The sequence below is a fragment of the Buteo buteo genome, chromosome 2 (assembly GCF_964188355.1).
Source record: "Buteo buteo chromosome 2, bButBut1.hap1.1, whole genome shotgun sequence".
Taxonomy (NCBI): domain Eukaryota; kingdom Metazoa; phylum Chordata; class Aves; order Accipitriformes; family Accipitridae; genus Buteo; species Buteo buteo.
Window position 1 is genome coordinate 16790310 of NC_134172.1, and position 22104 is coordinate 16812413.

At 36.4% G+C, this 22104-nt stretch overlaps 1 protein-coding gene across 12 annotated transcripts in view; it reads left to right on the forward strand.

The window, feature by feature from the left end:
• The window catches only part of ARHGAP12 (Rho GTPase activating protein 12), an 80275-nt gene that overhangs the window by 24097 nt on the left and 34074 nt on the right, over positions 1-22104 (forward strand). For 6 of the 12 annotated variants that reach the window (XM_075046341.1, XM_075046332.1, XM_075046345.1 and 3 more), the window contains exons 3-5: positions 10510-10773; positions 16773-16913; positions 18508-18588. The exons of 1 other annotated variant lie outside the window; for it this stretch is intronic. In XM_075046341.1, the coding sequence (XP_074902442.1) occupies positions 10510-10773; positions 16773-16913; positions 18508-18588 (486 nt within the window). The remainder of the gene's footprint in view (positions 1-10509; positions 10774-16772; positions 16914-18507; positions 18589-22104) is intronic. 5 more of the 12 variants (XM_075046367.1, XM_075046374.1, XM_075046399.1 and 2 more) reach the window with 3 other exon arrangements.

Consider the following 22104-nt stretch of genomic DNA (forward strand, 5'->3'; position numbering starts at 1 on the left):
GTGACAGGAAGAGCTGTCCTTACTCAGCTTAAAAATCTTTGTTATTATCCATCTGAGCTACTTGGGGTACTACTTTCTTCCTTTGGCACATGGCATCTTCTACTTCAGGTATGTTCTTTAATGCTCCGATCACTATGGTACTATATTGCTCGTTCTTATAGGCTGTTGATTTTTCCTACCAAAAAGCAAGGATTTAAGCCTAACATTTTAGTTGTGCATAGTTGTACAATAAAACAGCTTCTTACTGTACTTTTTTAATAGCTTGCTCTATTTGTTTCTAACTTCAGATGTGAATGTGCTGCCTTTCAGGATGAGGGTTACAAATATGTGAAGCTATACAAAACCTTGTGAGAGGAATGAAAATAGAGAACCCCCCCAATGTGGTTCTTTCTCACTGCAGAGGGACAGAAGCAAGAATCCCAAAAGTGCTCTTGAAAGTTGTCGACTAACCTGCACTCAAGGAGAATTTCCTATTTTCCCGATCAGACTGTTGCAAGGTTTCATTCCTCCATACCGAAGTTAACTTTTTTCTTAATGTAGCCTGTTGTTCCCCCCTCCTCCCCCCCCGTCCCTGGCAGAAATAGACACCTCTTGACTTATTGTTTCTATAACTGATTCTGTTTTAGGCGTTTGAAGGTAATGCCTTTTTCCAGCCACCTTTTGGAGTTTAATGATGCAGCTAACCCCCCTTAAGAGCTAACAGGTTCTGAAAGATGGGGTCTCGCTCTCCTGTCTCCTAAGTCATTCAGATACTTCAAAGACAACTTTAAATATGTTTTTGTTTGGTTTTTGATTTTCAAAGTCTCAACGGGATTAATTTACTGCCATTCTAGTTTCTTCCGTCAGCTTGCTGAAGGGGTCACATCAACATTGCGGAGAGGAAGGGAGATGGCATTGGTCCTCTTGGTTGCAGTTGACCAGTAGACCAGCTTAGCTATATCTTAAAACTGTATCAGTGGTCTTTTATTTTCTGAAAGAAATTTGTGTTTTTTCTTGTTTTCTAAACATCAAGTTGTTGGCTGAGTCCTTTGAACTGTGTACTGTATTAATTTGGTGACATGAACTGAATTAGCAAAAGAATTTGCTGAACTTCTGGTATAAGCAGAAGTGTCAGTGTGGCTTCTGCTTTTCTGCACAAAGGAAATTCTTTGCTTGTGTGCATGGGGAGTTAGGGTAACTAACTAATTTGAAATGGCAAATTACTTTTCTCTTGGCTTCTCTTTCTGCTAAGGTGAGCAATCCAGTTTTTCCAAAAGGAAAAAGAGCAAAAAAGAGATTTTTTTATTTTTTTTTAATAGTAGATATTCTGATGTGTTAAAGACAGCTGTTGAAAAATTTGCCTGAAATTAGAAGTATGGAAACAATCAGGACTTTGGGTATACAGACTTAAGAACAATTATATCCTGAGATTCATATTTCCCTAACCCAGGTCTGTTTTATGTTAGAGTATGAATAAATTACTTGATGAACAGGTTTTGTCATAATTTTTCTAGGCTTTGGGTATATAATTTGATTTTTGGTTTGTAGAGGTATAGAGCTAGCATGACACTATGTAAAATGTGGTTCTTCAAATCATATATTCTGAAACCTTATAGCCAGTCAGGATCCCTCGAACATACTTTTCAGATGTTGCTCTTAGTTTATAAATTGGGTGGTATTGAAACTTGTTTCTCAGGTTTTTAATATGTTTATGAAAGTTAGTGTAAATAGCTACACTGGCTGTTTTCTGAAGGGATTGCCTGTTTAGTCCCAAGTGGGACATTCTAATCAAGGAAACTACCTACTGGAGATTTGGGGCATGTGAGTAGTGCAGTACCTTGGGAGTAGTAGTTGCAAGTAATAAACTCAGGGAAAGCTCTGAGAAGCAGATGTGGAGGGTAGCAGCTGCCTGGGTGTTCAGGAAAGGTAGAGCCTACCAGTTGCACAACAGAATATATTATTGTTAATATATTAGTAAGGCAAGCCAACAGAAATTACTCTAGTATCTGATTTCATACTACACCATGGTTGCTTCTTAGGCCAGTTAGCTGTGTTATTCACTGGGGTTTGCTGCCTCAAGTTATTCCTATAACATATTTCCAGTATATCGGTAAGTGTGCTGATACATTAGCATTGTTCATCCTGTTTGAATACAGGTGATGTTCTGCAGCTGCATATGTTATTAAAAACTTTAAAGCGTTGCAGTTCATAAGCTCAATAAGATATTTTGAAATTGTTCTAACACATAACAAAGAAATACTAGCATAACAAATGCTTGCAGAATTTGCTGCTACAAGCAACATTTAGTGAAGCAGAGTTTCACACAAGTGAAATCTGCTTTTACAGCAGAGTAAAAGGACAACAGCTGTAAATTGTGTGGGAGTTCTGCATTTTCTTGTCAAATGTTTGGCATTAAATACCCTTTCTGACAGAACACAGATTTGGTCGCTGCTGTGTTTTAGAACTGTCTTTTGCAAATTGTTCTTTTCTCTATTTAAAAAAGGCAAACCAACCCTTAATATTTGGAAAGTAAGCCATTAATATACACATACACAGGTTTTAAATTCTTAACGGCTCTGGCTTCCTTCTGTTTCAAATAGTAGAATATTACAATTTTTTGTTCTACTGAGTCATGGGTTTTTGGTAACTTGCATGGTAGTAGTTAGACTTCATTCTGTTTGATCAAATGGTACTCAAGGCTTTTGAGCTTGCCCAGTAATACAACTTCAGTAACTTTTGAGTAACTTGGGAATATTATCAGAGGTGATGTTTACTTTCCCATCTGCACTTTCCATGGGTGTGTGGCTTTACACTGCTTTGTGTAAGCACTGGACCCTCAAAAGTACGCTTAAATGCTATGGGATCTGTACTTTGGAAAATGTAAAGTGCAGAAAAAATTGCTATTCAGTTTGAAGTGACTTAAACTAATGGAAACTTTCTTGACCTTTAAGCTATTATGAGTTCAAATAACACCATTCTATCCCCCCAATTATATTTCATATGAGCTAACTTTTTAGATGTGCTATGGTACTATAATGGTGACACATAGAGGTGTTCCATGAAGATGTTAATAATCTAATCTGTCTTAAAAAATACTTTGATCTCTCTGAGGCAAATGAGATGTATGGCTATACATTAGATCAGTTAAAACAGTAAATGGCTTGTTAAGCAAGGGCTTTCCAGTATTCCCGAAACTTAAGAGATCATTCTGCTGTATCAGTTATTCTGCTGTAACACTTCTAAAACAACTGAAGAACTTGTTGTGCTCTTCTGATACTGCCCTTCTGAAAAGCAGTAGCTGTTGGCATATTATAGGACAGTTTTCCACTGGAGAAAGCAAGTTTTGGGGTTTTTTTGTGTGTTCTTAGTGTACTATCTTAGTTTTTATAGAAAATAATCCTTGAGAGATATCACAAATGATTCCCCATGGCTTTATTCTTTACAAATCTGCATTCAGACATGTACTGCGGGTTCCCCAGCGGTCAAGAATTGACAGCAGTTAAACTAAAACACAGAATAAACTTGGTATTTCTGCTAGTATTGTTGAGACATCCCTATTACAGAACCAACTTGATACCACTTCCATGAAGGTTGAGGAAGAATAAATGTGTAAATCTACTACTGTATGGCATGTCCAGGTTGTTCAAGATGCTGGCTACATTTCTGAAATAGGTTACAGATACTACATTATGTCTGTTGAAAGCATCAGTGTTTTATATGGTGAAGTGGACAGGGTAAAAAGGGAGTGAAGGAAATCTACTGGCTGACTTTTCAACATTGTTAAATTCGGCCACTTTCCTAATTGGGGTAAGCTTGCTGTGTAAGCACGTATGAAGCAAAGTGTTTCATATGGTATTTAAATTTTCTACTATAGGAAAAGCAGCTTTGTATATATCCTTGGACAAAAGCTTTATTATGGAAGGGAGAAGCTAGATTGTGCAAGTGGTGAAGTACAAGCATGGTAAACACTGTCATCTTTGTGCATGTTTTACAAAGGATCCCATTGTAAGATCTTATTTCCGTTTTTTAAAATATTTGACATCACTGTTGCAATCTTTCAATCAATTATACACTTTCTTTTATTGCTATAAACTTCTGAAGTTCATATGTAATAGTTTTGCTCACCGAGATGGTTATGAGCACTACAGAAATGTGAATGGGAAATCTGTAGGGTGTACAGGAAGAAAAGGTTTCCCATTGATTTTCTTTCATCGGTCCGTTTATGATGGATGATCTGGGAGTGTTGTCTCTGGTACTCGGAGACACAGCCAAGTGCTCCCCTCTGTAGCAAGCCACGGCGTGCCAGAGAGCCCTCCTGCTGCAGCAGCTTTCCGCTGCTGTTTGTAAGTGCTTGTGAATGTGACAGAAGCAGCCACCTCTTGGCTTTTCCGTGCTGCGGGATTTTTGCAGGTCAATTTAATAAATCATTGTCTTGATGAGTATGAAAATAATTTAAGGCACTTCTTTTGGGCTACTGAGAAAAGGGAATGTTTCTAGTTTTACAGGCTTTTTGGTATGCATCTAGATTTATTTTTTTTTAATTGATAAGGCATTACAATATCACCAGATGAAGACTTACGTTTTCGGCAACTTTGGGATTTCTTTTTTGTTATGGGAGAGCTAAAGCAGAAGGGAACTTAAGCGGCTGAAATAACACAAGCACATTCTGGCAGAACACGACATCCCATGTACTAAGACTCTTTGTTTCATAATCTAGTTTCATAAAACAAAATATTAATAGATTTATTTATATTAAAATGCCTTGTATGTAAATATCTCCAGAAATAGAAGAAAGTAATAGCTCAGCCTGTAATTCAGTGTAAGTAATTTGCAAAATTGACCAAAAGATAGAATTAAGGAAAGTAAATCAGATGCTTAATTTTCCTGTTTTCAATCTGATGAAAAGTGATTGACTAGCCATTTGAAACAATCACTTTGAGTGTACCTGCTTAATATTTAAATTGGACATTTTAAACATTTAACTGTTGAATGGACTTTACTAGGCAAATTTATTTGAATGCTTGGTATGGGATGATTTTAATTCTGCATTGCTTTGTAATGTTATTTATTTTTTCCTACCACTTTATAATGGCAAATCAACTGAACACGAGAACTTAAATGTATTTAAATATTTGCATTACTATAGCTTATAGTCAACTAGTAACAGGCTTATAATATTTACTGTCGTCTTTTTATGCATTCCTTTAGAACTTAGAGAGTGAATTATCCCATTGAGGTTGGAGAAGGTTAGTGCATTAAAAAATTGTTTGGGTTCCCATTTCAATTTGGCTCGTTAAATTAGTTTGCTCTCTTCACCTCTGACATAGTAGAGGACTTGCTGAAAAGTCTCCCTCATGGATTTTTGGGTATTACAGCAAGTTTTAAATGTGCCTGAATATGTCAGAAAGTAAGTAGCGTCCAGAACATGTTTGTGAAAACATAAGCCAAGAGCAGAAAGAGGAAGGAGGAGATGAGCTAATTATTCTAGTTGAAGCTGTCACTTTGTGAAAATGAAACTGTAGAGTTTTTGAGATTTCTTTATTCAACAGGAATGATATAAAAGCTGGTATTGAAGTCGCAGGCCTTCCTAAAAGGACAGTGGCGATTCCTTGGCAAGAAGCTCGGTTGTTGAGGGAACTGGGATGCTTCATTGCCTGTCTTGGGATGCTGTGGGATGTGCCTGTTATCCTTTCTTCAGCTTGCTGCTGCAGAGAGCCAGTATTCACTTGTTTTCCTTCAGCGTAATGCTGTTCTTTTGTATGAGTATGGACCATCTGTTGCTTGTAACTTCATAAAGAGTATTAAGATGAGATTTGCTTTTTTAAATTTTTTTAAAATTATTTTTAGCAGCTGATTTCAGCAATTGGAATGCTGCTACTGAAATGGAAGCTTTTGATTTTAAGTTCATAACACTAAGAAAAGCTGCAAACGGAGGCACGACACTAAAGCAATTTATTTGTAAAGGAGGGAAAATCACGTGTGGTAGGTCATTTTGCAGGCTAGTATTGCAGTTATGTTCTAGAAGTTTTTGTCTTGGATTTAAGTGCTATAAAAGGAAAGAGGTAATTGCCAGTTTCGAGGAAACTATGTTTTCTTTTAATTGCGGGCATCCTCGATGCAGTGTGTTCTCATTGCATGAAAATAAACCAAAAGCATTTTTAGGTGGTGGATAGGGAAGAGTTCTGTAGTCCTTGCTTATCCCAGCACTGCAGTCTTACCCTGTTGGAGTGCACTGACACCCCCCCCCCCCTTTTTTTTTTTAAGTTTCCTTTAATTTTGAACACATAAATACTGCCATCTGAAAAAAGCCATTTGTATAAGGTAACATTAAAATTTAAGGTGTCCTCTGGGAAGCTGATACGCATTTTGGTAATTAAAAGTACCTTGTGAAGTATAGTACGTTTGCTTTTCATTGCAGTGCGTTCAAGTGCTCAGAGGCCTGATAGTGTGTCTGTGGCCTTTGTTGAAAATGTTGACTGTTCGTTCATGAATGATTAACAGGTTGTTTTATTTAAAGGCACATATCTGCTTCCTACTGTGCCAGTATAAAAACTATGTTCTGAAAAAGCTGTGTGTACAGTCTCTGTTTGAAGAATGTTGTGTGTTGATCCTAGAAACCTTGTCCTGACTGCATGAAACTGTCTTCCTTATCAATTTGCAAGGATTTAGTGCCAGCAGACTTTTCTGTGAAACTGAACTTATATATGGCAGATTTCTAAAGTATTAAAACACAGAGCATTACTGAGCTCAGGGAGAGGTCCTTATATTCATAAAGTTGTTATAGTGCTTAATAGGATGTACCATTTTCATTCAAGTTGTAGCATCATAGAAGTATTTCTGCTTTCTAATTTTTCTTTATCACATTTCTAGCAAGAGTCCTTCACTGTTCTTAGCAGGAGAAAGCAACACGAAAAACTGTGAAATCCATATCAAATAGCAAATGAATGTTGAAATGTTTTGAGTATAAGGCATTTTGTGTGTGCGTGTATGGGCCTGTTGAAGGACGTGTTCTTGTGATTCTGATAGTGAGAAAACAAAGAGTCTCTTTTGATAGATTTAATTCCATGTTTATGAGCATTTGGAGCTTGTTAGTGCAAAAGTGAAGCTCAGGGAGTGAAGTTCTATCTGGAAGTCCTCAGGTACATACAGAGCTGTTTAGTGTTTAGCATATATTTAAGTTTCCCTTAACGGTGTATGTCTGGTTTTGGGAAAACGCTCATGGAAGTGGTCAGAAACTATTTTGGTCTAAATAATGCTTTCTCTGTTCGGATTTATACATTGGTAATGAGTAATGGGTTTGGTAAATGAAAGGAATACAGTTAAATTAATATGCTTTTTGGCTTGAAACTATTAAAGGTTTTTGCAGAACACCGCCTTGGAATTTAAAACAGGCATCTGAAATGAAAGGAGATGGTGGAGGGCCGGGGAGCTCTATAGGGACATCTAGTGGGACCTGCCTCTCTGCAGGACTCTCCTTCCCAAGCTGCTAGGGGGAGAGGATTGACCTTCCTGTCGACACTGACGTAGAAAGTACACTAAAGTTAATTACAGGAAACTTTTGAGCTTTCTAAAAGCTGTTTTTCTCATCAATAAATGAGAAATTCTTCACAGAATTACCCTTGATAAGGTTGGGTGCTGTTGAACTGAGCATTATTGTAGACGTAACAACGTACCTCCTTGTGTGGCTCAAGGTATGAGGAAGTATTATTTTGTTACGTGGTTATTTAAAATAGTTCCTGGTAAGAAAGTTGTATCCCTCAAAGACGTACTTATAAGCTAAGCTGCGTGTTGTAGTTAGATTGATGGCTTTGCGTTTTCTTATGCTTCGCTGAAAGCAGTAACTTACAGGTGCCTTTCAAAAGTCCTGCAATTCTCCCCAAAGAATCTGTCAGAAGAGAGTGCAGCAGGGAATGGAAGTAGCTGGAGGCTTGGTTGGCAGGTCAGTTAGCTGTCTTGTTTGTTGTTCAGGACAAAAGTTCTGGCTTCCCTTGAAAACCAGAAAATGGTATATTGAGTTTGGAAGTACTGAGCATTCAGAAGAAAACCCCTCATTATGCTTTCATATCATGTTACTGTTTTAAACTTAACTACTATGCTGCTTGAATTATGTGGCAGTACGCTGGCTGTTAGCTTCCAGTATTGGCTTAGCACATACATGTCCTGCAGTTTCATCTGGAGTTGTGCTGGGTATAATGCTAAAACTGTTGAAAACCTCAGTGTGAAACCTTTGAGCCATATTCCTATGTGTTGCTTGAGGAACTGTTCTAAAAACTATATTGAGCATTCTGTGTCATAGGCTTTCTATTTGGAAAACACTTTTATTAATACACAGAACTGTTCTTTTAATAATGGCACTTAATGTCTTAATTAAAACAAAAAAGCAACTGGCAAATGCAGGCCAGACAGCAAATCCTTCTTATTGCCTTGTGTGGAAGAGCAATTGTAGGAGGACGGGAGTGTTGTGCAAGCCACCAGCCTCCCACTGCAGCAGCCAGGGTGTCTGGTGGTGCTGCTTTTGCCAATTCCTTGAAACAGAGGAAGAACCTGAAGGTTTGTGCATTTGCAGGTGCAGGTGTATGTTGTGGCTTCAAATGACAAGCTCAGGGGTTTAATGGCAGGATGATTTATGTGGGAAATGCAGCTCTGCAGGCCGGTTGGGAGATGAATGCAGAAACTGCCTCTTGAAAGAGGAGAACCTCTAGGCTGCTCTCGCAGCATCCCAGGGAATCGAGGTTCATCCCTGAAGACAGTGGAGTGATGTTTCATTCATAGTAGCATTTTGTATGGTGTTACTGCTTTCAGGAGCAACTCCACCAAAGGTGGCCATTCTACCCTCCTCCTCAAAAAAAAAAAAAAAAACAAAAAACAAAAAAAACCAAACCTGGGGGTTGGAGTCCTGGATAGTAGAAAAATAGCCTCTTACTGCTCATCAAGTTTTGTAACAGCTGTTTTTTTTTTTTTCCTTTGAATTAGGTAGAGGAGGATACTAATTGGTTTTGGCTCTCTTATTTTGCCAGTGCTGCAATTTTTTTTTTCCCTCTTGTGGTTTGCCTTAAACATACTGTACTTGCTATATCTAGTAAGCTGTGTTTTCTCTTTTAAAGGCACACAAAACAAGTCCATGCCTGTTTTAATCTCATTAAGTTCCTCTCTAGCCATTTCCCTTTTGGTTGTGCGTATTGCCCATATTTGGTTCTAGCTATGGTGCAATCAGTTTATATCTGATTGTGTGGTATGCTAAGCTGTCTTGCCTGAGCAAACCCTGATAATTTATGATTAGATGTGGCCTAGATTAGCAGCTTATGATTTTAATGTTTAAAAGTACATTATAAAAGATCTTTTATGTAATGCAATATGTTATTTTTTCCTGTGAAAGATGCAACAAGAGGCACAAGAAATTGCCTACAGCAAAGCTGCTGAATTAAAACAAAGCAGGGGGAAGGGATGGTATAAATTATATAGTTCCTTCCTTTAGAGTGCCTAAATATTGTGTCCTAAAATACAGAGATGGCAGTGCCTTACCAGGAAACTATTCGATTTGGTTTAATAACAAGCTGCTTTCCCAATCTCATAATCACAGCTCTTATATTCTACCTGGTGTGTTTTATATACTTGTATTATACCTTAAAAGTGGAACATCTGAAAGTCTATTTCTCTCCTAAACACTTCAGTGGCTTATTTGAAAGTACTTGTGGTTTCAGTGAGTGCCATGGACTTTTAACCATGCTTTCTGCTGGCCTTCATGTTAGCAAACTATTTATTAATGAGAAATCAGGGGTTTGTTTTCTTGTTGGTATTTGTTGTTCTACTTGTGTACATGTATATGAATAAAATTAGGTGGATAAGAATATCCACTTAATTGTTACAAGAAGAGAGTGGTAGTTAGAACACTCGGTGATGTTGCCTAAAATATTTAAATAAGCATCTGTTTGGAAGGGCCTACAGGTAAACTGTCCAGGTGTTTTCCAGAGTCTCATAGTCACAACATTGTGCTCATCTTTCTAACTGAACTGTCTGTTTAGATCTGCCTGAGAAGATAGAAGTGCTGCTTTACATTCACCATCATCTGTACTAGCAGTGAGGGAGAAAGGTTGGGGAACCATCTTTGCTTAACAAGTGGCATCTCAGAAATGCTATGTTTTGTCTTCAACAAGATCACATTACTCACAGTTCCTGAGCAATACCTGAACTGTAAAGCTGAAGTTTTTCAATAAGGCAAGGATATAATTATTTTCGTGATGATGCCAGTGTATTTCAAATCCACCGTAAGACATAATTATCAGCTGTCGTCTGGAGATATGCTGAAAAATTGTTTCAGTATTAAATAAATATAGCTTGTGCTATCTACCTTATAGTTAATAATCTCATTTTTTCACGTCCCAGCATCTTGTGGCTGTCCTTTGTGCTTTTGTACTTAACAACAAAAAAGGGAGTTTGTTGGTTTGTTTAACTACTGTAATATATTCTGATTTGCAAGGGAGCATTCTAAAACTCATTTGCTCTTTAACAATACATTTCTTCTCTCAATAGCCAACTACTCCACCAAGCCAAGGGAGGCCTGATTCACCAGTTTATGCTAATTTACAAGAACTGAAAATATCTCAGTCTGCACTTCCACCACTACCTACAAGTGCTCCGGTCCAAATAAATGGGGAATGGGAAACTCATAAAGATACGACAGGACGCTGTTATTACTACAACAGAGGATCACAGGAACGAACCTGGAAACCTCCACGGTGGGCCCGAGATGCAAGCATTAATAAAGGGGATTCCCAGAGCCATGCAGATCATGAGGTAGTTCCTTCTGAGATCACAAGCAATGAGATTGTAATGCATATGAATGCTGTTTTGCTATGGAATTTGGTATCGCTGAGTTTCAAGGTGTCAAGGAGTGTCTTCATTTGTCTTTCTGGTCATGTGTCTTGGTATGAAGCAGTAAACAGTTTAGCTTTTCAGTCGCTTTTGTATAGAAGAATGCATACACGAACTGTGTACAAGAGGAGTGAGTTGTAAAAATGCCTTACAGTCCCTCAGCAGGTATTGCAGCTTTTCCTTTAAAGGTAAAGGAAAACTAAGATATTTTGAAACTAATAGGACTATAAATGATGATAGAGTAAGACAACCATTCTAAGTTCTCTGACATGGAGTGCGTTCTCTTTCCCAGTGTATTTGCCACATTTTTGGGGGGGAGAAGGAGGGGGAATGTGACAGTGCTTCTAGCAGCAGGATTTATGGGGATGCATTGAAAAAGGCAAGGGGAATTTTTTATTGTTATCAATATCAGTTAAATACACAGTAAAACAAAGGCAGGGGATATACAGGTGTTTGCTACTGCTTGGTTAATGCTGTGGCAGTAAATTTGAATATGAGATGCTTTTCTTATAGAGGAAAATATTTTTGAGGGAGGAATTAAGATGGATTTAGAGGTTAAGATGGATGTAGAGAACTCCAGAGTTCTGGACTCAAAACCAGACTTAATGGAGTTCACAGCAGTTTCCATCTGCATCAAAAATATTGGCGTAATTGAAGCTTCTATCAAATTAAAATATATTGATTTTTATTTTCATACTTAGATTTATACTATTAAAAATTTATATATTCTATGATTCTTTTAAAATTTTATTTTTTTTTAAGTGGCATATGTGACTGTTCAAACTTGAGTTTTATTTAATGAATTCTTGAAGAGGTGGAATAATTATAGTGAATATAAAAAGCAAGTTTAGCTGGATAACTTGTTGCAGCAATTTATTTAACCATTTGCTGAAGAGATTTGAATTTACACACTTGTCAATGATTTCTGCCTTGGGTTGCTGTAGAACAATCTAGGAGAAAGGGCAGTTAAAGGAGAAATATTTTGTTATCAACTTGTGTTAACTTTGAGAAAATCCTTTTCTTCGTTCTGTGAATGATATTCTAGAGAAGAGGAGAACATTAAAATTACTGTGTTAGAAGCTCTGCCTAGCCAAGTGTCTAGGTGCAAGGGTAGCAAATACTGATGGGGGAGGAAATCCACCCTAGCTTTTGGCAATTAGCTGTAGGAGCTTTTGACTAAATTACATTCAGGCCATAAACATATTCTTTAGGTATCACAATGGATTTTTTTTGTTGCTTTTGCAAAACTTTTTGGCAAAGCTTTGCTGCAGACCTTGCTTAAGAGAGTTGAAGTTTATCATGGAGTTATTTATGTTAAAAGATGATTTGGGCTAATATTTGAGGTGCAGATATATTCTGTGCAGCCAGTTGCTAGGGAGAGCCAGACAGTGGTGTGTGTTTATCTGAACTGCAGTGGGAGATGGATATTACTATTTAAATACACTTAAAATAGTGCTCTTGTGTTCAAACAGTACTTGGGTTAATCAGTTTCCTGATTGAAAGAAAAAGCAAACATTTATCAAGAAATCTTCTACATATTTCACTTTTATATACCCTCTTCAAATATGTATAGTTTAGGTGGATTTCCTCCTGAGCCTATCAGAATGTTTAGTTTTAAAATTTAGTTGTGGACTGCTCAGAAATTTTAGATTGCTGGAATCCCTGTCACAGAAGTCTACCTCTGGGATGGTAGTGCCAGAAACAGGAGACAAAGGAAAAAGGGACCCTTTCATTGCCTTTGGCAGTGACCTTCATAGCAGCTGTGACATCCGCAGGCATTTAAACAGCCAAATTTTCTTGCCACAGGCTAGTGGCAGCAACAGGTAAACTGGTGAAATGTTTGTGGTTGTCACTTTGGTATCTCTGCCAATGTTCTATTATTTTCTCACTGGCTGTTCTTTTGCTGGATGAGGTTCTGTTTTTAGTCTGGATAAAGTGATTGATTTTTTCAGTAGTAACTTTCCCTGTAGCAAGTGTAACTGATTTTCTGTTGTCATTCTTCCTTCTTTTCGTGGAAGGACTTCCAATAGTTCTTTCTCCTTCCCCATCTGCAAATGATAGCTCTGACTCTCTCATAGCTGTACCACAACTTCACCACATGGTTGCATGTTTGGAAAGTTTGATATTTTTTTTTAATTTATTTTATTGCCCATAAATTATTTCAGGTCAGTTCTTCTGTTTATTTGTGATGCTTGAGGTATCACAGATTGGCCTTCAGACAGTTAGATCTATCAAGATTTCAGTCTTAGTAAGACCAATGGATGATGCATGTTTTGGTTAATTTTTAACTTGACATAAGTTTGCATTTCCAGTAGCACAAGTTCCTTAAGTAATTTGTGTCCTCTCTGACTGGGTTATCAAAGTTTGAGTCTAGGGAGATATATGTTGCACGGTCATGTCAATCCACTTTCAAGCAGTTGTGTTGTTTTTGAAGCTGCCTTTTTTTTCCCCTTCCTTTCTTTTCTGTTCTGCATTTGGGAGTGTACTTCATACTCCACTGTTTGTGTTCACCCTTTTGTTTGACCTCTGAGTACTTAAACCAAAATATTTAGAGTAAAGGTTGAGATCCTAGCCTAAGCTATAGTAAAATATAGGACATCCCAAATTTTGTTTTGTGAAGACTTAGAGCAAATATGCCTTAATAATTAGTAAAAACAGATTAATTTATTAGAATGAAGTTAAGTTGGCTTTTATACGCTAGTCTGAGTTATGCTCCTTCCCTTCAGATTTAGTAATAAAAGAGCATATGCAGGAAAGTTAAATGCTAGTTGTATCTCTACTGATTTGTCCTCAGAGTAGCTTGTATTGTATTAGGTGGCAAAATGGCAAGATGATGTAAAAATGAGAACTGTGAATGATCATATATTCTAATATATGTGTAATATATTAGAACATGAAATAGCTTATAGTTGGTCTTAGAACTATGTGATTAAGAAATTGAATTTTATTGGATAATTAGGAAGGGGCAAAATTGTACCTAATTTGTCAAAGTTGTTGTTAACAGATACGGCACAAAGAAAACAGTTGTAGGTTATGGGAGTTATTTGGATGGGGTAGGGGGAAGCCGTAAAATCCTGTCAACAGGGCCTCTAGGAAAGTGTATAAGATTTTGGAATTACAGGTAAAATTTATCAGAGGTAGTGACTTGTTAATGTATTTGAGGAAGGAGTGCTTAACTGTAACTGGGAGAAATTTGTCAGTAAAGTGATTTAATTAAGATGTACTGTAAAAGGAATGAGATGTTATCATATCAGGGAAGGGCAAAATTCTAATACCTAGCTAGGAGACCATAATGTGAAGTAGAGACCAACAAATTAACCAGCAAGCTGTAGAAAAGCAACAGGATTTCATTTAAATTGAAAACTACATTTAAAACATGTGGCTAAGATGCAATTTTGTTCCCCATTTTCTTGTTTCAAAGTAAACAAAGGGTGATAAAGGGATGCTAGCTCCTTTAATTAGTAAGTATTCTTTCTTATTATTTTGATTTTTAGAAGTAGTAGTAACTTTCACAACTAGACTGGTTAAGTGATAGAAGAGAGACTGTAACTGTTCCTTTTTTTATTAAATGCATGGTGATGAACTGGTGTCTGCCCTCAAGAATTTTCCATGTAAATGGAAAAAAGCCAAGACAGACAGTAGAAGTGATGATGTGGGGGACCTTTTCTGTAATTCTCTTTAGTGTCATAGCAAAGTTCTTAGAAGGTGTAAGGTTGGGCAGCTGCCTGCTTAAGATGGCTTTATTTAAATGTGATATAGTATAATTGGGGATGGGACACAGGAAAGCATGGATGCTACATAAAAAGCATGTAGGCACTTAATACTGAAAAAGTGTTGAAAGTTAAATTGAAAGTTGTTGAATGTGGTTTGGCCAGTGTTCTCTAACCCCTGTTGATGCAGCTTGAGCAGTTGTTCCTACTAGCTGAAGGACAAGGAATGCCTTGGCTTGGCAAACTTTGTAACAACTCAGGAATTTTGTTTAAGTTTAGGTCTGCAAAGGTAGGTGATAGTAGTTAAGTCTGGAAGCATCAAGACTATTGTTATATGGTTGCCTTACAGATAGACGCATTAACAGTCATTCTTACTGAACAACAGTGTTCTTCCTAGGAGAATTTTCATTTTGAAGTCTTCTGTTTAGTTTTACATGTCTACAGTGTTTCCTCAGTATCAGGAGTTGCTTGGAAGAGGCAAATACAAATGCATTATGTTATTTGGCCGTAATTCCTGTTAATAATGTGCAAAGTCTACTACTTTGTTTGAACATATGTCAATGCACTTAATATTTAACCATTAAAACATGATGTAAACTTAAATATGTGTATACAATATAGCTATCTTATAAAACAGTAGTTCAAATGGGGCCAATAGCACTCTTATCGACTCCTCAGTCTTAATTCTTCAAGCATAAAAAATGGGACTGAAAACTTTTTTTTTTCCCCCAGTGGTTAGGAATTGGCACTTCAGAATTTCATGTTACCCCATGTGCTAGAGAGGTAGCAAGAGAGGCAGCATTGTTTAATCTGTAGTTTACATTCTTGCCTTCTGTAGGCTGCAGAGGATGCTTACATTTTTTTTCATGTTACTTTATTAATGATCTGAAAATTTCCCATGGATTTTGCTATGTTTGGTAGGCTGGCTCATGTCAGCATAGGCAGTTTGTGTCACACAAGTGGTAAGGTACTCAGAAAGGTAACACCCAAAACCTATGTAATAATCATTTGGAAACGTCACTAAACATGTTGTCTCTAAAACCACTGACTCTTTAAAACTAGTGAGTTTCTGATACCTGGATATTTTTTGGTAAGATTTAAGTTGTTCCGGGGAGGTTTTTTCTAGTTTAAAATTGAAATTCTGCCTTTCTTCTGCTTTATAGTTTTCCTTAAAACCCTTATACTTGTGTTATTGAACCTTAGTCAATAGTTAACTATTGTAATTTCTGAATAGCAGGATGTGTTCCCTCTTAAGTGTTATGCTTCCTACTAGCCAAGGATCCAAGATAGCGTGAAAGGAAATCTGCACTGAACTCCTCAGGAGACTGTGGCATAGAGATATTGTTGTGGGAGATAAATGCAGAGAGATGTTTTTTTTTATGCATGTAATGGATGCTTTGAATAATACTACAATAAATTAGCAAGGAGATGAACAAGGTGTATGAGGGAACAGAAATTGTTTGACAATTGTTTGACGTGTGTGTGCAAAATCTTTTTTCTGCTTTACACGTCAAACTTGTTCCTTACATTATAATTCACTTCTACCTTCAGAAAATGATCTTACACCTCAGCTAGCTGTGCCTGGTAGAAAGTGTTGCTTTTGCATTGCTCGTTGTCACACGCTTCAGAGTTGGGAAGAGGAGAGTGGAAATTCCTAATATTTTAGGATGCCTTGCATAAGTACTTTAAAGTGCTGGGACCTACAAAGGTGCAACTGGAGTTTCAAGTTATCCTTAATGATTATTGTGTTTCCAGATACTATTTGGGAAGGGGAGAAAAGGATTTAGGTATGAAAGTTGGGATGTTGCCAGAAAAACAAGGTAGCAGGTCTCCCAAGTTTTTTGAGGCAATGCGGATTACTAAAGCTAACTCTCTTCATCATTCAGTACTGTAAATTTGTGGGAAATAAAATTTAGATTGGAAAAAAAAAAGGCATTTAAATTTGAGTAGCTGAAATCTGGTATAGTAGAATTAAAAAAAAAAATTATCAGTATAAACCAGTTGTTCTGAAAATACTTTGAAAACTGCCTAGCAATTGTCAAATATTTCTGTACTATAAAAATGCATCTCTTATTCTCTGATGTAAGATATAAAAATATGAACTTCCTGAATTTAATACTATTCTCTTTCTAGTCAAATAATCTTTGATCTTTCAGATTTTAAAGCACTTTCTTTCTTAAAACTGCCTTGTATGTTTCTGACTACTTGTAGCATCTTTCATCAGAAGAAAACGACCACAGTTCTTGTTACAGCCAGTCAGATAGTCAGTATGGTTCTCCTCCAAAGGGTTGGTCAGAAGAGTTGGATGAACATGGTCAAACCTTATATACCAATGACTATACTAATGAAAAGGTACTTTTTCCTTCTTCTCATCACATGTTCAAAATCTTTTCCACTAATTCACTGTTAGAAATGTAGATTTTGTTTCTAGAAGTGGAAAGCATACCGCAGCAGTACCTTCTTTTGTTTTTTAAATATGCACGAAAATTTAGCAACTGACCTGACTTTTTTTTTCCTTATGTGTGGTCTTCGTTATTTAGAAGAAGTTTTCTTATTTCCAGTTGGGTATCAGGTTATGTTAAATGAACATATAATGTATAATTTTTTTAAAATCCTGCCCTCCCCTATCCTCTTAGTTACATTTCAGGAAAGAACTTCATACCAATATAGTGTTTTTCTTACTGTCTTTTAAGAGCTGTTCTTGTCTACGTAGGCATTCCAGTTAGGATGGTTTCGAAATGAAAATAATGCTGCTTTATCAGTTTCATCGTTTACTAGAGATTTTCAGTACTGCTTTCAGATGTAGACAAACTTCTTAATTTAACTACAGCTGTATCAGCAGATTTATGTTCTATTTTAATCATCTAATTGCTACGGACAACTTACTGTGATTCTGAGCACATAATAAAAATTTCTCCCACATAGGATAAGTGACAATATTTGTTTATATTTGTAAAGCAGTCCCTTTTTCTACTTGTTTACTAAAGTTGCATTTTTTTTTTAACTTAGTGTTCATTGAAACAGTAGTTTGTCTATCCTATTATAGCACTACTTTTTTTTTCCAGTTGATGTATGCAAGTTTTTTTGAAAGAAGTCTTTAAATAATTGAGTTTCATGTCAGTTTTGGAACTTTATCCTGCTTTCTATTTCTGCTAAACATCTGTAGAGCACATACTTATGGTTTGGCAAATATGCAAACTTTTTTTTAATTACACTGGGATTGATAGGAAACAGTGTTTCCTATCACAAACAGTTCATTGGAAGGCAATCTCGTGAAACCTGCTTGACCCAAGAGCCTTACTGTGAGTGCTTCTGTGCATATTTTTGTGTGATCTTGTAGACTTTTGCTCATTATGATTCTTTCCTTTCTGCATAACAAGTCACAGTTGTCATAGTTTTACCTCTTTGATTGCGGGACTTGCTTATAGAGGTTACAGAAATTATATTATCTTCTTAATTTATTTAGGAACTGCATCTCATATTCTGTTGATGTTTTAAAAACAGAGTTGTTCAAGTGCAATTATCTCTTAAATTATCAGCAGTTGCTGGTTGAGCTTCTTGTAATTCTGTAATCTTATGTATAAAATCCTTACACAGATATGATGCAAAGATTGTGCTTCCTTAAACTGACACTGTAATGTCAATAAGAGTGAGATATGCCATCTTCAAAAATATCTGTTTATCACAATCTCTTGTGTGATTTTACAGCACTATGTTCTGAGGTGTTACAGAAGGAAAAAATATTAGTTAACCCAATTCAGGAAGCTGAAAACTGTGTTGCTCTCGTTGCTAACTAACCTTGGTTAGTTAATGGAGGCTGTGCACTAGACGCTGCTGCAGTGGATGGCACTTTATTAAAAATTTAACTTCAAATTGCAAGTATGAGAGAGTTACTGTTATGACTGTCACTCTGATTACATTTCCTATCATCGCATTTTCCCTACAGTGGATAAAACACGCAGATGAACAAGGTAGACCATACTACTACAGTGCTGATGGTTCCCGATCAGAATGGGAGTTACCTAAGGTGAGTGACCTAAAAAAGAAACTTTGACAACTTGGGGCTTTCCCCTCCTCCTCAATAAAAGTTCTATGGGGTCTTTAATGGGAGTTATTCACAACAAGAGGACTTATGTATTGCACTTGGTTATTTCTTGCATTTTTGTGGAATTTCTGATTGTGAAGAGAAAAAAATATGCTCAAGGACATGAAAAATAGATGTAACTATTCAGATGTCAGAGAAGATCTTGTATCTTTACTGAACTGAGCTTTTCATGCAAGGCAGAAGAATAGTATCTGTGATTTTGCTGTGATAAAGAAAACCTCTATAGGAAAAAAGAATTTTTTTTAACTACAAAATGTTCCTGAGAAACTGTAGTCTATTTTTAGTACCCTCCAAAATGCTTATACAAACAAGTGTTGAAAAACAAAAGTTTCAGCAGAGTTTTGTGGTATCTTTGAGGATGACACAGTTTTACCAAAAGTGTGTTCTGGTATTTATTAATTTCATAATGAAAATGGGAATTTGTATGAAAGTGCCAGAGCTAGGGACAGTTGGTGGTCTGAGGTCTAATACTATGTAATTCTCATTTTCACTTTGAAAAAACTATAGAACATTTGTCATAATGATGTAGTTGTATATGTCTTCCCTGCCGTTAGGATGTTTGTTCAATCCTACATAGTAAGTTCAGCATTAAAAAAAAAAGTTTCACACAGAATTGTGTACATAAGTGTATGAAAGAGCATGTTTCTCTATTGTTTCATCAGTCCAAAAACCTGGTGTCTGAAGTCACTTCCACTTATAAAGGAGCAACCCTAATAGATAGTGCTTTCATAATACTTGTGAGAAAATATTTACACTGAAATTTATGAACTGATCTATATACTAGACTGTTTTCTTATGTTGGTAAAAGAATTGTATCTGAGTCACTGAAGAGTTGAGTTAGCTTTGTGAATTCTCGTATGTTGGTCTGATTGTGTTAGATAAATTTTGTAACATACATAAACCTAACAATATAATCTGTAACTATTGGTTTTAAAAAGCTACTTAGTGATTAGATTAATTGGAAGTCTGAAAATCTGCTAGACCAGGTTTTACCAGAAGCAATTGTTAGTTCAGTATGTATAATGGAAGTGAATTTTGGGAAATAATGTCTTGCATACTTCATTCTGTGACTTCTGCAATGCAGAAAGTTTTGACTGTGAAGAAGTTGCTTTCCACTAAAACAGAATGGATTTGGATTTGAACTAAATAGCAATTTAAGTTGGCTTTAATCCAACTGCAATAAGTCACAAAGATAATCCAGAACTGCTACGTGAGGCATATTAGCATACAGGGATTGGGTCTAGTATTTGTGTGTTAGTCCATGATATCCTAGTGGTTCTAAACATACAGGGATTTGGTCTAGTATTTGTGTGTTAGTCCATGATATTCTAGTGGTTCTAAATAGATATCTGAGCTCTGTTGTACTAACAGCCACCTACAGAATGAAATATAGCATCCATTTCAGAGTTTGTGATCTGATATGCCTTAGTTCTTGTTTATGTGAAAATCATCACCTATTGCTGTTACAAATGTTCCTTGAAAATTTTCTTATAAGCCATTTGGGCCGAATGTACTCTTTAATTCCTTCTTGAAACTAGTAAATCTTGGGTGGCAGCAAATGTAAGGTTAACAGAAGTAAATGAGCAATTGACTCTTGTATTCATGATCCAAGAGCCTATGTATTTCCAGAAATCCTTAGCTTTTATCTTTAAATACTGTGGAATAGATTAAATATTTCAGCAAAAGATTTACCTGGTTTATGTAACTGTATATCTGAAGAGCATGCAGCAGAGATGTTACACTTGTGAGTAATTGAAGCATGATTGAAGATTAGTCTCTTGAAAATCTTACTGAAGCTGGTTCCAAAAGAGCTTAGAAACAAATGAATTGGAAAGACAATGTAGACTGCAGAACTGCTTTGAAGAAAAATAATCTATATTGAAAACTCTCATGAATGGTGAGAAAACTGTAAAAAGACTTCAGCATTGTAACTCTTGCTTAAATGAAAATTAAGTTCCTAGGAAAAAAACCCTACTCTGGGTCAGTTTTTTCCAAAATTTGTTGTGAAATAAGGTGATGGCATAGCATGGTCATGTAGTGCTGTTAAACCAGAAAAAGAGGAGAATCCTTTTGTTAGATGGTTCTTAATAATCTGGACTTCATTAGAACTAGGTATCATCTGAAGGTTTCTGGGAATAGCACATGAGCTGAGCTAATGCTATAACATTAAAAATCTTCACTGTTACAGCATTAACTGTAAATGTGAGCATGCTTGGGAATAACACTTCCAGTATTCTTGTCTGTGTGTTAAAAATTGTGAGGGTATGTGTTGGGGAGGGAGAGCAGTTACAAAACAAATTACTTCAGACAGTCTCACAGAAAGCCCTCCAGTCATGTATATTTGAATAACATCTAGGAACAGCTGAATGCCTCTGCTTAAAAATGACATCTCAGGTGGAGTAGCTTTGACAACTGCTGAAAGGTCTATTAAGGCTCATGATGAGTGTGACCCAGCTTTTTGCAGTGGAAAAGAAGAACATACTGAATTATTCTTTAAAATGGATAATAATCTTTAACCATAATTTGTACTATATCTTGCAAAAGACTTTGAGTTTTCTGCTATGCCTATGCATTCTGCTGCATTCAGTTGTTGGTTCTTGCCAATTATTAAAACAACAACAACAAACCCCCAAAACCCCCAGCAAATAAAAGTTCATTCCTGTGTAGATCACTGTGATAAAAATGTTTATTTCCTGTGTAGTGAATGAATAATATCTAAATTGTGTTGAAAAAGGCTACAACCCTATTCCAGAAACCTAGTTTTCTAATATGAGTTTTATAATTTAAGCAAATGAGAAATCATTTGTATTAAGTGGGGAAAAAAGTTAACTTCATCTCAGGAATAAGAACTTTATAACTTCTAAAGTTTAAAAAAGGTAATTATCAAAATGACAAAAAAGTGAGGAAAACTATGTAATAAATAATGAATAAGGAGCTCAAAGGGGAAGTAGAGAGGACAACCTAATAAGAATTAGAGATTAATGGTGTCTCAGATTTTCAAAATGCGTTCTTAGGTTGATATCTGGCATAATAGCATGATGCTTGGCCATCCTCTGACTGAGCTCTCTGATCCAAGAGTAGACTTTGAAAGAAAATGTGTACACTGTAAGCCTCTGGAGTGAACTCATAGCTTTGGTGTTAATATTTACAGACTGTGATATTGCAGTTGCACTTTCTCTTCTCAGAAGTTCCTGCAGCATTAGGTGCCCTTGCTGTATCCACAGAGAATGTGCTAGGTGGAGGAGCTTCATTTTTGGCAGTCTTAATAGACCAGCAGTCTGTTAATTCACTCTCTGTGCACTGTCAACGTTGGGCCTCAATTCCGATACTGAGGTGAATGATTTTTCCTGCTGGAGACCCGAATGCTGAAAAATTACAATAAAACACGATGCAGGCAATATCAGGAAGATATCATGCAATGAAATGGTGAAAGAAAAT